The sequence below is a fragment of the Bombina bombina genome, chromosome 6 (genome assembly GCF_027579735.1).
Source record: "Bombina bombina isolate aBomBom1 chromosome 6, aBomBom1.pri, whole genome shotgun sequence".
In the NCBI taxonomy this organism is placed as follows: Eukaryota; Metazoa; Chordata; class Amphibia; order Anura; family Bombinatoridae; genus Bombina; species Bombina bombina.
Window position 1 is genome coordinate 15,658,847 of NC_069504.1, and position 14,110 is coordinate 15,672,956.

The 14,110-nt window shown below is 42.7% G+C and overlaps 1 protein-coding gene across 2 annotated transcripts in view; it reads left to right on the plus strand.

Annotated features, from left to right (window-relative positions):
• The window catches only part of CALU (calumenin), a gene marked incomplete at its 3' end in the record, with an annotated part of 98,429 nt that overhangs the window by 16,894 nt on the left and 67,425 nt on the right, over window positions 1-14,110 (plus strand). Inside the window, 1 exon segment of one of the 2 annotated variants that reach the window (XM_053716321.1) lies at window positions 4,747-4,940. In XM_053716321.1, coding sequence (XP_053572296.1) covers window positions 4,747-4,940 — 194 coding nt within the window. 2 annotated transcript variants of the gene reach the window in all.

A 14,110-nucleotide genomic window follows, 5' to 3' on the forward strand; every position in this document is an offset into this window, starting at 1 on the left:
TTGGGGTGCAGTCTGGTATTCCCTGAAGGCTCAGCGATCGTGGACTCGGGAGGAGAAACTCCTCCCAATAAATATTCTGGAGTTAAGAGCAATATTCAATGCTCTTCTAGCTTGGCCTCAGTTAGCAACCCTGAGGTTCATCAGATTTCAGTTGGACAACATCACGACTGTGGCTTACATCAACAATCAAGGGGGGACCAGGAGCTCCCTAGCGATGTTAGAAGTCTCCAAGATAATTCGCTGGGCAGAGACTCACTCTTGCCATCTATCAGCGATCCATATCCCTGGTGTAGAGAACTGGGAGGCGGATTTTCTAAGTCATCAGACTTTTCATCCGGGGGAGTGGGAACTCCATCCGGAGGTGTTTGCTCAATTGGTTCATCGTTGGGGCACACCAGAATTGGATCTCATGGCGTCTCGCCAGAACGCCAAGCTTCCTTGTTACGGATCCAGGTCCAGGGACCCAGAAGCGACGCTGATAGATGCTCTAGCAGCACCGTGGTTCTTCAACCTGGCTTATGTGTTTCCACCGTTTCCTCTGCTCCCTCGACTGATTGCCAAAATCAAACAGGAGAGAGCATCGGTGATCTTGATCGCGCCTGCATGGCCACGCAGCACCTGGTATGCAGACCTGGTGGACATCCTTTCCACCTTGGCCTCTGCCTCTGAGACAAGACCTTCTACTTCAAGGTCCTTTCAGTCATCCAAATCTAATTTCTCTGAGACTGACTGCCTGGAGATTGAACGCTTGATTTTATCAAGGCGTGGCTTCTCCGAGTCAGTCATTGATACCTTTAATACAGGCACGAAAGCCTGTAACCAGGAAAATCTACCATAAGATATGGCTCAAATATCTTCATTGGTGTGAATCCAAGAATTACTCATGGAGTAAGGTTAGGATTCCTAGGATATTGTCCTTTCTCCAAGAGGGTTTGGATAAAGGATTATCAGCTAGTTCTTTAAAGGGACAGATTTCTGCTCTGTCTATCCTTTTGCACAAGCGTCTGGCAGAGGTTCCAGACGTCCAGGCATTTTGTCGGGCTTTGGTTAGAATTAAGCCTGTGTTTAAACCTGTTGCTCCTCCATGGAGCTTAAACTTGGTTCTTAAGGTTCTTCAAGGAGTTCCGTTTGAACCCCTTCATTCCATTGATATCAAACTTTTATCTTGGAAAGTTCTGTTTTTGATGACTATTTCCTCGGCTCGTAGAGTCTCTGAGTTATCAGCTTTACAATGTGATTCTCCTTATCTGATTTTCCATACAGATAAAGTAGTTCTGCGTACAAAACCTGGGTTTTTACCTAAGGTAGTTTCCAACAAGAATATCAATCAAGAGATTGTTGTTCCATCATTGTGTCCTAATCCTTCTTCAAAGAAGGAACGTCTTTTACATAATTTGGACGTAGTCCGTGCTTTAAAGTTTTACTTACAAGCGACTAAAGATTTTCGTCAAATATCTTCCCTGTTTGTTGTTTACTCTGGACAGAGGAGAGGTCAAAAGGCTTTGGCAACCTCTTTCTTTTTGGCTTCGGAGCGTAATACGCTTATCCTATGAGACTGCTGGACAGCAGCCCCCTGAAAGGATTACAGCTCATTCTACTAGAGCTGTGGCTTCCACATGGGCCTTTAAAAATTAGGCTTCTGTTGAACAGATTTGCAAAGCGGCGACTTGGTCTTCGCTTCATACCTTTTCAAAATTTTACAAATTTGATACTTTTGCTTCTTCGGAGGCTATTTTTGGGAGAAAGGTTCTACAGGCAGTGGTCCCTTCCGTTTAAGTACCTGCCTTGTCCCTCCCTTCATCCGTGTACTTTAGCTTTGGTATTGGTATCCCACAAGTAATGGATGATCCGTGGACTGGATACACTTAACAAGAGAAAACATAATTTATGCTTACCTGATAAATTTATTTCTCTTGTGGTGTATCCAGTCCACGGCCCGCCCTCTCTTTTTAAGGCAGGTCTAAATTTTAATTTAAACTACAGTCACCACTGCACCCTGTGGTTTCTCCTTTCTCGTCTTGTTTCGGTTGAATGACTGGATATGACAGTTAGGGGAGGAGCTATATAGCAGCTCTGCTATGGGTGATCCTCTTGCAACTTCCTGTTGGGAAGGAGAATATCCCACAAGTAATGGATGATCCGTGGACTGGATACACCACAAGAGAAATAAATTTATCAGGTAAGCATAAATTATGTTTTTTTTTGTTAGACTAACATAATATTTCAAAGACAAACTTTCGAGAGTTTTCCTCCCTCCCTCAGGTCTGAAGTAATATTGATCAATCTGATATAGAAACACACTACACACAACAGATGGAAGGGAGGGGGTGAGAGGGGTGTCATAAATAGCAGAGGATGTGTCTGAAGGAGAATATAGCTGAGAATAGCCAGAAAGAGTAAATAAGCAAGAAGAGAGGGAAACTAAAAGGAAAAAAGGAGGTGGCATGCACGAATAGAGCTACAATAATAATGAAAACAAATGGATATTATAAATGTGAAACAAGATTGTATAGAGAAAGAAACCAATATAAGACAATAAGATGAGAGATTATAGAAAGTTATGGTAGTGTGTGAGAAAGTCAGAGTCTACATTAAGTCCTTCATTTCTGGTGTTGAAATGTGTGGTCATTTTCATCTCAAACGTCTTTTGTTCATGAGTCTTTGAAATTCCCTTTAAGAACTTTAATCCTGAGGTTTAGGGTGGAGTGACCAGTCTGGGTGAAGTGATGACCAACAGGGGTACAACATTCGTTTTCCTTGTGGTTTTTGATCGAGTGTCTCTGTAGATTCATTCTGAGATGCAGCTTTAGGCCAGTTTCTCCAATGTAGCAGCCTCTGTCACACGCTGTACACTGTATCATGTACACCACATTAGCAGATGGGCAAGAATAGGATCCTTTAATATTGTATGATGTGTTATTGTGTCTGGCTGACAGCTGTGTAGTTGTCGCATATATGTTGACACAGTTTGCTGAGTGATTTGTATCATCGTGCAGTGCCATTCTGTGTAAGCTTCTGTTCTGTGGTTAATTTGCTGCGGACCAATCTCTGTCTCAGGTTAGGCGGTTGTTTGAATGCTAGTATTGGGGGTTCAGGAAATTTTTTGAGTGTGGGGTCCTCTGAAATTAGTGGTTATAGCTCTTTAATAATTTTGCGTACTCCTTCCAGAGTAGGGTTGTAAGTGACTACTAGAGGGGTTCGTGTTTTGTTTTCCTTTTCTTTTTATTGTAGGAGCCTTTCCGTGGTGTTTTTAGGGCAGATTTTATTTTTTTAGATCTTGTCCTTTCTTTGTAGCCTTTTTGCCTAAATGACTCCGACAGTGTACTCAGGTGCTGATCTTTCTTTTGTGTCTTGCTTATTTACTCTCCTCTGTTTATTTACTCTTTCTGGCTATTCTCATCTATATTCTCCTTCAGACGCATCCTCTGCTATTTATGACACCGCTCTCACCCCCTCCCTCCCTTCCATCTGTTGTGTGTAGTGTGTTTCTATATCAGATTGATCAGTATTGCTTCAGACCTGAGGGAGGGAGGAAAACTCTTGAAAGCTTGTCTTTGATATATTATGTTAGTCCAATAAAAAAAGGTATCACTGCATAGTGCAATACTCTGTTATTTGAGATGTGTGTGTGTGTATATATATATATATATATATATATATATATATATATATATATATATATATATATATATATATATATATATATATATATATATATATATATATATATATATATATGTGTGTGTGTGTGGAAGAAGGGAGGGGCGCATACATACACATACATACATACATACATACATACATACATACATACATACATACACACACATACACACACATACACACACACACACATACACACACATACACGCACACACGCACACACATACATACACACATACATACATATACACATGCACACACATACATACATACATACACACATGCACACACATACATACATACATACATACATGCACACACATACATACATACATGCACACACGCACATACATACATACATGCACACACGCACACACGCACACACATACACGCATACATGCGCACACACATACATACATACACACATACATGCACACACACATACATGCACGCACACACATACATACATACATGCACACACACACATACATGCACGCACACACATACATACATACATGCACACACACACATACATGCATACGCACACACACATACATGCATACACACGCACACACATACATACATACACATGCACACACATACATGCATACACACGCACACACATACATGCATACACACGCACACACATACATGCATACACATGCACACACATACATACACACGCACACACATACATACATACACATGCACACACATACATACACACACACACACACAGCGGGTTAGGGACCAGAGCACCGCTGTAAAGTGAAACAAGGCAGTTTTAACTTCCTTTTCACTTGCCAGTGTGTTTAAAGACTTGAAAACATGTTTGAACTAACAAATATTAGGGGTGCTATAGTGCTGCGTTTAGTTTAGCACAGCACAGTATTCAATTAGTATTCGATAAATACTGTACCTGTAAAATAGTGGCAATTACTGTAGCAAAATTTGCTAGACTATAGCACTTAGACACAGATTGCACAATTAGACACTAAATCAAGCTTTGCCTTATTTGTAGAAGGTAATCTGCTTCCTTCACCCAACTCTCTCTCTTTCTCTCTGCTTGGCACTGCCCCACAGAAAGATTGTGGGTAAGATAGATGCAGACAAGGATGGGCTGGTAACTGTCGAGGAGCTCAGGGACTGGATTAAATTTGCCCAGAAGCGGTGGATTTATGAGGACGTAGATCGTCAGTGGAAAGGCCATGATCTTAATGGGGACAACCTGGTTTCCTGGGATGAATATAAAAATGCTACCTACGGTTACATCCTCGGTAGGTGCCGTGTTGTTCTGTGCCATCTTCATCTCTATCTTGTTTTTGTAGAATGATTGTAGGTAAGATTGATGTGGATGCCGATGGCTTTGTGACAGAGGAGGAGTTGACTGCATGGATTAAGAAGGCACAGAAGAAGTATGTGTATGACAACGTGGAGCGCCAGTGGCAAGAGTTTGACATGAATCAGGATGGATTCATATCGTGGGATGAATACAGAAATGTCACCTATGGCACTTACCTTGGTAAGGGGGGAGGTGGGCAGCTGTGGGATGGGTACAGTGCCTGGGTTGACCTGGTGTGAGTTTGTGATGCAGGAGTCTGTCTCCCGTCAGTGTGCAGCACCTTGTAAAATAACCAAGGTCCTTGGGTAAGGATTCTTCAGATCTGCTTACGGACTGATATGCTAATGTAATGAGTAGGTCAGTTTCATGTCAGCAGATCTACTACTAAAAAAGTCAAGTTGGTATCGTTCTTTGGTTAAGCACAGTAATTATGAGTCATCGTGTGGTAACAAATACAACAAAGTACAATAATACAGAAACAAAATGAATAATAACACTACTGCCCTTTCTTTTTAATGACACAATGAGTCCACGGAGCATCTTAATTAGTATTGGGAATACCACCCCTGCCCGGCAGGAGGTGGCAAAGAGCACCACAGCAAAGCTGATAAATATCACCTCCCTTCTTTCCCAACCCAGTCATTCTCTTTGCCTACTTAAGAGCAAGGAGGTGGAAAATTTAGGTGTTAGTAAAAGATTCTTTAATCAAGAGTTTATTATTTTAAAAGTAGTACAGGATTGTGTTGCTTTGTTCTGGGGTGTAGCTGTAGTCCATATCAGTCTCTTCAGTAAAGCAATGGTGGCTTTAAAACAATGGGAACTTGTGGGACATAATTCTCACTGCGCCTCCCATATTCAGATGCTGCCCTTACCCTGAAAACCTGAGGGATATTACTCAGGACTTTTGTTTATTTACAGGTCCATGTGAGGGAGAGGCCCTCTCAAACCTGGGAACTGCCTTGCTGTTAGGCAGAAGATGAAGTAAGTGCTGACTTTATTTCTGGGGGTAGAAAGTAAAACACAGAAATCGCTTGAACACTATATTTTTTATACAGACCTCATTGAAATTGGGCTCTTTGTTAAAGGGTTACAGAGAGAGATTCTCCTAGACTCTTAGAGGACACTATGGGCAGCTTGGACGCTTGTGACGTGATTCTCATCTCCCGGCAGTTTCATAACTAATAGCCGACCGGGAGATTACATATTGACACGACCACAATGAGCTGTACTGCAGAGAGCGAGCTCAGTGTGAGGGGGTTTCACTGTTAAATTATAGCACACGGACTAAGCAGCTGCCTAAACTGAAGCTGTTCAGTCTGTTATTTTGCTCCCGGTGGTTTAACTTAGTAAAAATAATAATGTCGACCGGGAGATGGCTATCGAAACGACCACAATGGGCGGAGCTATGTGTGGTGCCAATTTATTTGCTCTCCACTTTCCTAGCACTTCCGGTTATCGGAAGGAACGGAGGATTTTAAGTCAGGACCGGACAGCGCTATAGCTGAGTCTGGGATTTTTACTGAGCAGAAGGGCTGGCAGGCACCTCAGGTTAAGCTGAGGTGTAGAGGGGGTTTGCAGTATTCGTATGCCTATTCAGCCATTTCTGCCCACATAAATAAAAAAGTTACTTTAAAATTTAAAGAGACAGTAATGTTTTTATCTGTGTTATTTTTTATTAAAAAAGCTAAGACTTTTATTTGATTAATCATCAGTATGTGAGTTAGATTGGTCCAAGAGACCCTACAAAGTGTCACCTTATGTTTGTGAAACAAATGTGGAACCACAATCCCTTTCTCTGTTCCTTATGTTGTAAGAGAACTTTACTATAGGGATAAAAAAAAATTCTCAAGTGTCCAAAACACTTTTAAGCCCACACATGCAGTGCCCTGCGCTTCCTCACAAACTCCACCTGGACTTACTTTGCAAGACATCGCTTCTCTAATGTCATTGGCGATATCTGATGCATTGTCTGCTTTTCCCATGCTGCAGGGACAACGCTTGAGTAAATGTATTTAATCAGTGAATAAGGTTGCTGATGCAGTAGTAGCTATTCCGAATGTTTCTTGTCTAAAGAGGAAGATACTTCGGTAGTATATAAGGGGGAAATCTCAGACTCTCTGTGTAATACCCTTATCTGATACTGAAGTTGTTTCTTTCAGTTTAAGCTTGAACACCTCCGTTTGCTACTTAAGGAGGTTTTAGCTATCCTGGACGACTCCGACACTACTGACGTAGTCGATCCTAATCAGTACAGTAAAACTTAACAAGTATTTTGACGTGCCCTCCATGGTGAACATATTTTCGGTACCCGAAAGGGCTACAGAGTTTATGGCTAAGGAATGGAGAGACCGGGTATCCCTTTTTCTCCATCTCCTAATTTTAATGGATGCTTCCTATGTCAGACTCTATTGAGGAGTCTTTGCTGACGGTTCCCTAGGGGGGAAGGGGAAATTCCACGCTAGTCAGAGGACTACTATTCCCATAGAGGATAGTTGTTTCTTTAAAGATCCTATGGATAATAAGTTGGAGGGGTCACTTAAAAGAATGTATGTACACCAGGGTTTACAATGACTACCTGCAGTGTTAACATCACTAGTGCGGCAGCATTATGGTTTAATGTGTTGTCTATTTCTAAAGGACAGACACTTCCCTTGAAAAAATCCAGGACGGGATAAGGGCCTTGAAGTTATCCAACTTCTTTTTTACAGATGCTTACCTTCAAGGGGAGCTAAGATTTCAGGCTTCCTATATTGGCCCGCAGAGCGTTATGGTTAAGATCCTGGTCTGCAGATGTCTCATCTAAGTCTAAACTTTTGGCGATTCCTTACAAGGGAAAGACCTTGTTTGGACCTGGTTTGACGGAGATAACTCTGATTTCTCTTGTTAAGTGTATCCAGTCCACGGATCATCCATTACTTGTGGGATATATTCCCTTCCCAACAGGAAGTTGCAAGAGGATCACCCACAGCAGAGCTGCTATATAGCTCCTCCCCTCACATGTCATATCCAGTCATTCTCTTGCAACCCTCAACATAGATGGAGGTTGTGAGAGGACTTTGTTGTTTTATACTTAATTATTTCTTCAATCAAAAGTTTATTTTTAAATGGCACCGGAGTGTGCTGTTTTTTCTCAGGCAGTATTTGGAAGAAGAATCTGCCTGCGTTTTCTATGATCTTAGCAGAAGTAACTAAGATCCACTGGCTGTTCTCACACATTCTGAGGAGTGGGGTAACTTCAGAAAGGGAATGGCATGCGGGGTCTCCTGCAACTAAGGTATGTGCAGTAAAATAATTTTCTAAGGAATGGAATTTGACTAAGAAAATGCTGCCAATACTGAAGTAATGTAAGTAAAGCCTTAAATGCAGTGGAAGCAACTGGTATCAGGGTTATCAATAGAGATACATACTCTTTAAAAAAGATGTTTTAAAACGTTTGCTGGCATGTTTAATCGTTTTTTAAGGTACATTGGTGATAAAACTTATTGGGGCATAATTTTTTCCACATGGCTGACTTAATTTCTGCATAGAAACAGTTAACTGAGGCTTCCCACTGTTGTAATAATGAGTGGGAGGGGCCTATTTTAGCGCTTTTTTTGCGCAGTAAAAATTCAGACTCGGTCTTCCTGCATGATCCAGGACGTCTCTAGAAAGCTCAAGGGACTTCAAAAGTCATATTGAGGGAGGTAATCAGTCATAGCAGACCTGTGACAGTGTGTTTGACTGTTTAAAAACGTTTTTTTCTCTATTGATTATCAGTTTTGGGCATTAAGGGGTTAATCATCCATTTGCAAGTGGGTGCAATGCTCTGCTAGCTTAATACATTTACTGTGAAAATTTGGTTGGTATAACTGATTTGGTTCATTGTTATTTCAACTTGAGACAGGTTTTGTGCTTCTTAAAGGCGCAGTAGCGTTTTTTTATATTGCTTGTAAACTTGTTTTAAAATGTTTTCCAAGCTTGCTAGTCTAATTGCTAGTCTTTTTAAACATGTCTGACACAGATGAATCTATTTGTTCATTATGTTTGAAGGCCAGTGTGGAGCCCCATAGGAATATGTGTACTAAATGTATTGATTTCACTTTAAATAATAAAGGTCAGTCTTTATCTATAAAAGAATTATCACCAGACGACGAGGGGGAAGTTATGCCGACTAACTCTCCTCACGTGTCAGTACCTTCGCCTCCCGCTCAGGGGGCGCGTGCTAATATGGCGCCAAGTACATCGGAGACGCCCATAGCAATCACTTTACAGGACATGGCTACAATCATGAATAATACCCTGTCAGAAGTATTATCTAGATTGCCAGAATTGAGAGGCAAGCGCGATAGCTCTGGGATTAGGACAGAGCGCGCTGGTGCTGTGAGAGTCATGTCTGATACTGCGTCACAGTTTGCAGAACATGAGGACGGAGAGCTTCATTCTGTGGGTGACGGATCTGATCCAGGGAAACCGGATTCAGAGATCTCTAATTTTAAATTTACGCTTGAGAACCTCCGTGTATTGCTTGGGGAGGTATTAGCTGCTCTGAATGACTGTAACACAATTGCAATTCCAGAGAAATTGTGTAGGCTGGATAGATACTATGCGGTGCCGGTGTGTACTGATGTTTTTCCTATACCTAAAAGGCTTACAAAAATTATTAGCAAGGAGTGGGATAGACCCGGTGTGCCCTTTTCCCCACCTCCTATATTTAGGAAAATGTTTCCAATAGGCGCCACTACACGGGACTTATGGCAGACGGTCCCTAAGGTGGAGGGAGCAGTTTCTACTTTAGCAAAGCGTACCACTATCCCGGTTGAGGATAGTTGTGCTTTTTCGGATCCAATGGATAAAAAATTAGGTTACCTTAAGAAAATTTTTGTTCAAGGTTTTATCTTGCAGCCCCTTGCATGCATTGCACCTGTCACTGCTGCTGCGGAATTCTGGTTTGAGTCTCTGGAAGAGGCCATTCACACAGCTCCATTGGATGAAATTATGGACAAGCTTAAATCACTTAAGCTAGCTAATGCATTTGTTTCTGATGCCATTGTACATTTGACTAAACTAACGGCTAAGAACTCCGGATTCGCCATCCAGGCGCGGAGAGCGCTATGGCTTAAATCCTGGTCAGCTGACGTGACTTCTAAATCTAAATTACTTAATATTCCTTTCAAGGGGCAGACCTTATTCGGGCCCGGCTTGAAAGAAATTATTGCTGACATTACTGGGGGTAAGGGTCATACCCTTCCTCAGGACAGGGCCAAATCAAAGGCCAAACAGTCTAATTTTCGTGCCTTTCGAAATTTCAAGGCAGGAGCAGCATCAACTTCCTCCGCTCCAAAACAGGAAGGAACTGTTGCTCGTTACAGACAGGCCTGGAAAACTAACCAGTCCAGGAACAAGGGCAAGCAGGCCAGGAAACCTACTACTGCCCCCAAGACAGCATGAAGGAACGGCCCGCTATCCGGAAACTGATCTAGTGGGGGGCAGACTTTCTCTCTTCCCCCAGGCGTGGGCAAGAGATGTCCAGGATCCCTGGGCGTTGGAGATCATATCTCAGGGATATCTTCTGGACTTCAAAGCTTCTCCTCCTCGAGGGAGATTCCATCTATCAAGGTTTTCAGAAAACCAGATAAAGAAAGAGGCATTCCTACGCTGTGTACAAGACCTCCTAGTAATGGAGGTGAACCACCCTGTTCCGCGGACGGAACAAGGGCAGGGATTTTACTCAAATCTGTTTGTGGTTCCCAAGAAAGAGGGAACCTTCAGACCAATCTTGGACCTAAAGATCTTAAACAAATTCCTAAGAGTTCCATCATTCAAAATGGAAACTATTCGAACCATCCTACCCATGATCCAAGAGGGTCAGTACATGACCACAGTGGACTTAAAGGATGCCTACCTTCACATACCTATTCACAAAGATCATTTCCGGTACCTAAGATTTGCTTTTCTAGACAGGCATTACCAGTTTGTAGCTCTTCCCTTCGGGTTGGCTACGGCCCCGAGAATCTTTACAAAGGTTCTGGGCTCACTTCTGGCGGTTCTAAGACCGCGAGGCATATCGGTGGCTCCGTATCTAGACGACATCCTGATACAGGCGTCAAGCTTTCAAATTGCCAAGCCTCATACAGAGATAGTTCTGGCATTTCTGAGGTCGCATGGGTGGAAAGTGAACGTGGAAAAGTGTTCTCTATCACCACTCACAAGAGTCTCCTTCCTAGGGACTCTTATAGATTCTGTAGAGATGAAAATTTACCTGACGGAGTCCAGGTTATCAAAACTTCTAAATGCTTGCCGTGTCCTTCATTCCATTCCACGCCCGTCAGTGGCTTAGTGCATGGAAGTAATCGGCTTAATGGTAGCGGCAATGGACATAGTGCCATTTGCGCGCCTGCATCTCAGACCGCTGCAATTATGCATGCTAAGTCAGTGGAATGGGGATTACTCAGATTTGTCCCCTCTACTAAATCTGGATCAAGAGACCAGAGATTCTCTTCTCTGGTGGCTTTCTCGGGTCCATCTGTCCAAGGGCATGACCTTTCTCAGGCCAGATTGGACGATTGTAACAACAGATGCCAGCCTTCTAGGTTGGGGCGCAGTCTGGAACTCCCTGAAGGCTCGGGGATCGTGGACTCAGGAGGAGAAACTCCTCCCAATAAATATTCTGGAGTTAAGAGCAATATTCAATGCTCTTCTAGCTTGGCCTCAGTTAGCAACACTGAGGTTCATCAGATTTTAGTCGGACAACATCACGACTGTGGCTTACATCAACCATCAAGGGGGAACCAGGAGTTCCCTAGCGATGTTAGAAGTCTCAAAGATAATTCGCTGGGCAGAGTCTCACTCTTGCCACCTGTCAGCGATCCACATCCCAGGCGTGGAGAACTGGGAGGCGGACTTTCTAAGTCGCCAGACTTTTCATCCGGGGAGTGGGAACTTCATCCGGAGGTGTTCGCTCAACTGATTCATCGTTGGGGCAAACCAGAACTGGATCTCATGGCTTCTCGCCAGAACGCCAAGCTTCCTAGTTACGGATCCAGGTCCAGGGACCCGGGAGCGGCGCTGATAGATGCTCTAGCAGCCCCTTGGGTTTTCAACATGGCTTATGTGTTTCCACCGTTTCCTCTGCTGCCTTAACTGATTGCCAAGATCAAACAGGAGAGAGCATCGGTGATTCTGATAGCGCCTGCGTGGCCACGCAGGACCTGGTATGCAGACCTAGTGGACATGTCGTCCTGTCCACCATGGTCTCTGCCTCTGAGACAGGACCTTCTAATACAAGGTCGTTTCAACCATCCAAATCTAATTTCTCTGAGGCTGACTGCATGGAGATTGAACGCTTGATCCTATCAAAGCGTGGCTTCTCAGAGTCAGTTATTGATACCTTAATACAGGCACGGAAGCCTGTTACCAGAAATATCTACCATAAGATATGGCGTAAATGCTTATATTGGTGCAAATCCAAGAGTTACTCATGGAGTAAGGTTAGGATTCCTAGGATATTGTCCTTTCTACAAGAGGGTTTGGAAAAGGGCTTATCTGCTAGTTCGTTAAAGGGACAGATTTCTGCTCTGTCTATTCTTTTTCACAAGCGTCTGGCAGAAGTTCCAGACGTCCAGGCTTTTTGTCAGGCTTTGGCTAGAATTAAGCCTGTGTTTAAAACTGTTGCTCCTCCGTGGAGCTTAAACTTGGTTCTTAAAGTTCTTCAAGGAGTTCCGTTTGAACCCCTTCATTTCATTGATATTAAAGGGACTCTGTACCCAAAATATTTCTTTCGTGATTCAGATTGAGCATGAAATTTTAAGCAGCTTTCTAATTTACTCCTATTATCAATTTTTCTTCGTTCTCTTGTTATCATTATTTGAAAAAGGCATCTAAGCTTTTTTTTTGGATTCAGTACTCTGGACAGCACTTTTTTATTGGTGGATGAATTTATCCACCAATCAGCAAGGACAACCCAGGTTGTTCACCAAAAATGGGCCGGCATTTAAACTTACATTCTTGCATTTTAAATAAAGATACCAAGAAAATGAAGACAATTTGATAATAGGAGTAAATTAGAAAGTTGCTTAAAATTTCATGCTCAATCTGAATCACTAAAGAAAAATTTTGTCCCTTTAAGCTTTTATCTTGGAAAGTTCTGTTTTTGATGGCTATTTCCTCGGCTCGAAGAGTCTCTGAGTTATCTGCCTTACATTGTGATTCTCCTTATCTGATCTTTCATTCAGACAAGGTAGTTCTGCGTACCAAACCTGGGTTTTTACCTAAGGTTGTTTCTAACAGGAATATCAATCAAGAGATTGTTGTTCCATCGTTATGTCCTAATCCTTCTTCAAAGAAGGAACGTCTTTTGCATAATCTGGACGTCGTCCGTGCCCTGAAGTTCTATTTACAGGCAACTAAAGATTTTCGTCAAACTTCTTCCCTGTTTGTCGCTTACTCTGGACAGAGGAGAGGTCAAAAAGCTTCGGCAACCTCTCTCTCCTTTTGGCTTCGTAGCATAATACGCTTAGCCTATGAGACTGCTGGACAGCAGCCCCCTGAAAGGATTACAGCTCATTCTACTAGAGCTGTGGCTTCCACCTGGGCCTTTATAAATGAGGCCTCTGAACAGATTTGCAAGGCTGCGACTTGGTCTTCGCTTCACACCTTTTCAAAATTTTACAAATTTGACACTTTTGCTTCTTCGGAGGCTGTTTTTGGGAGAGAGGTTCTTCAGGCAGTGGTTCCTTCCGTTTAATGTTCCTGCCTTGTCCCTCCCATCATCCGTGTACTTTAGCTTTGGTATTGGTATCCCACAAGTAATGGATGATCCCTGGACTGGATACACTTAACAAGAGAAAACATAATTTATGCTTACCTGATAAATTTATTTCTCTTGTAGTGTATCCAGTCCACGGCCCGCCCTGTCCTTTTAAGGCAGGTCTAAATTTTAATTAAACTACAGTCACCACTGCACCCTATGGTTTCTCCTTTCTTGTTTTCTTTCGGTCGAATGACTGGATATGACAGTGAGGGGAGGAGCTATATAGCAGCTCTGCTTGGGTGATCCTCTTGCAACTTCCTGTTGGGAAGGAGAATATATCCCATAAGTAATGGATGACCCGTGGACTGGATACACTA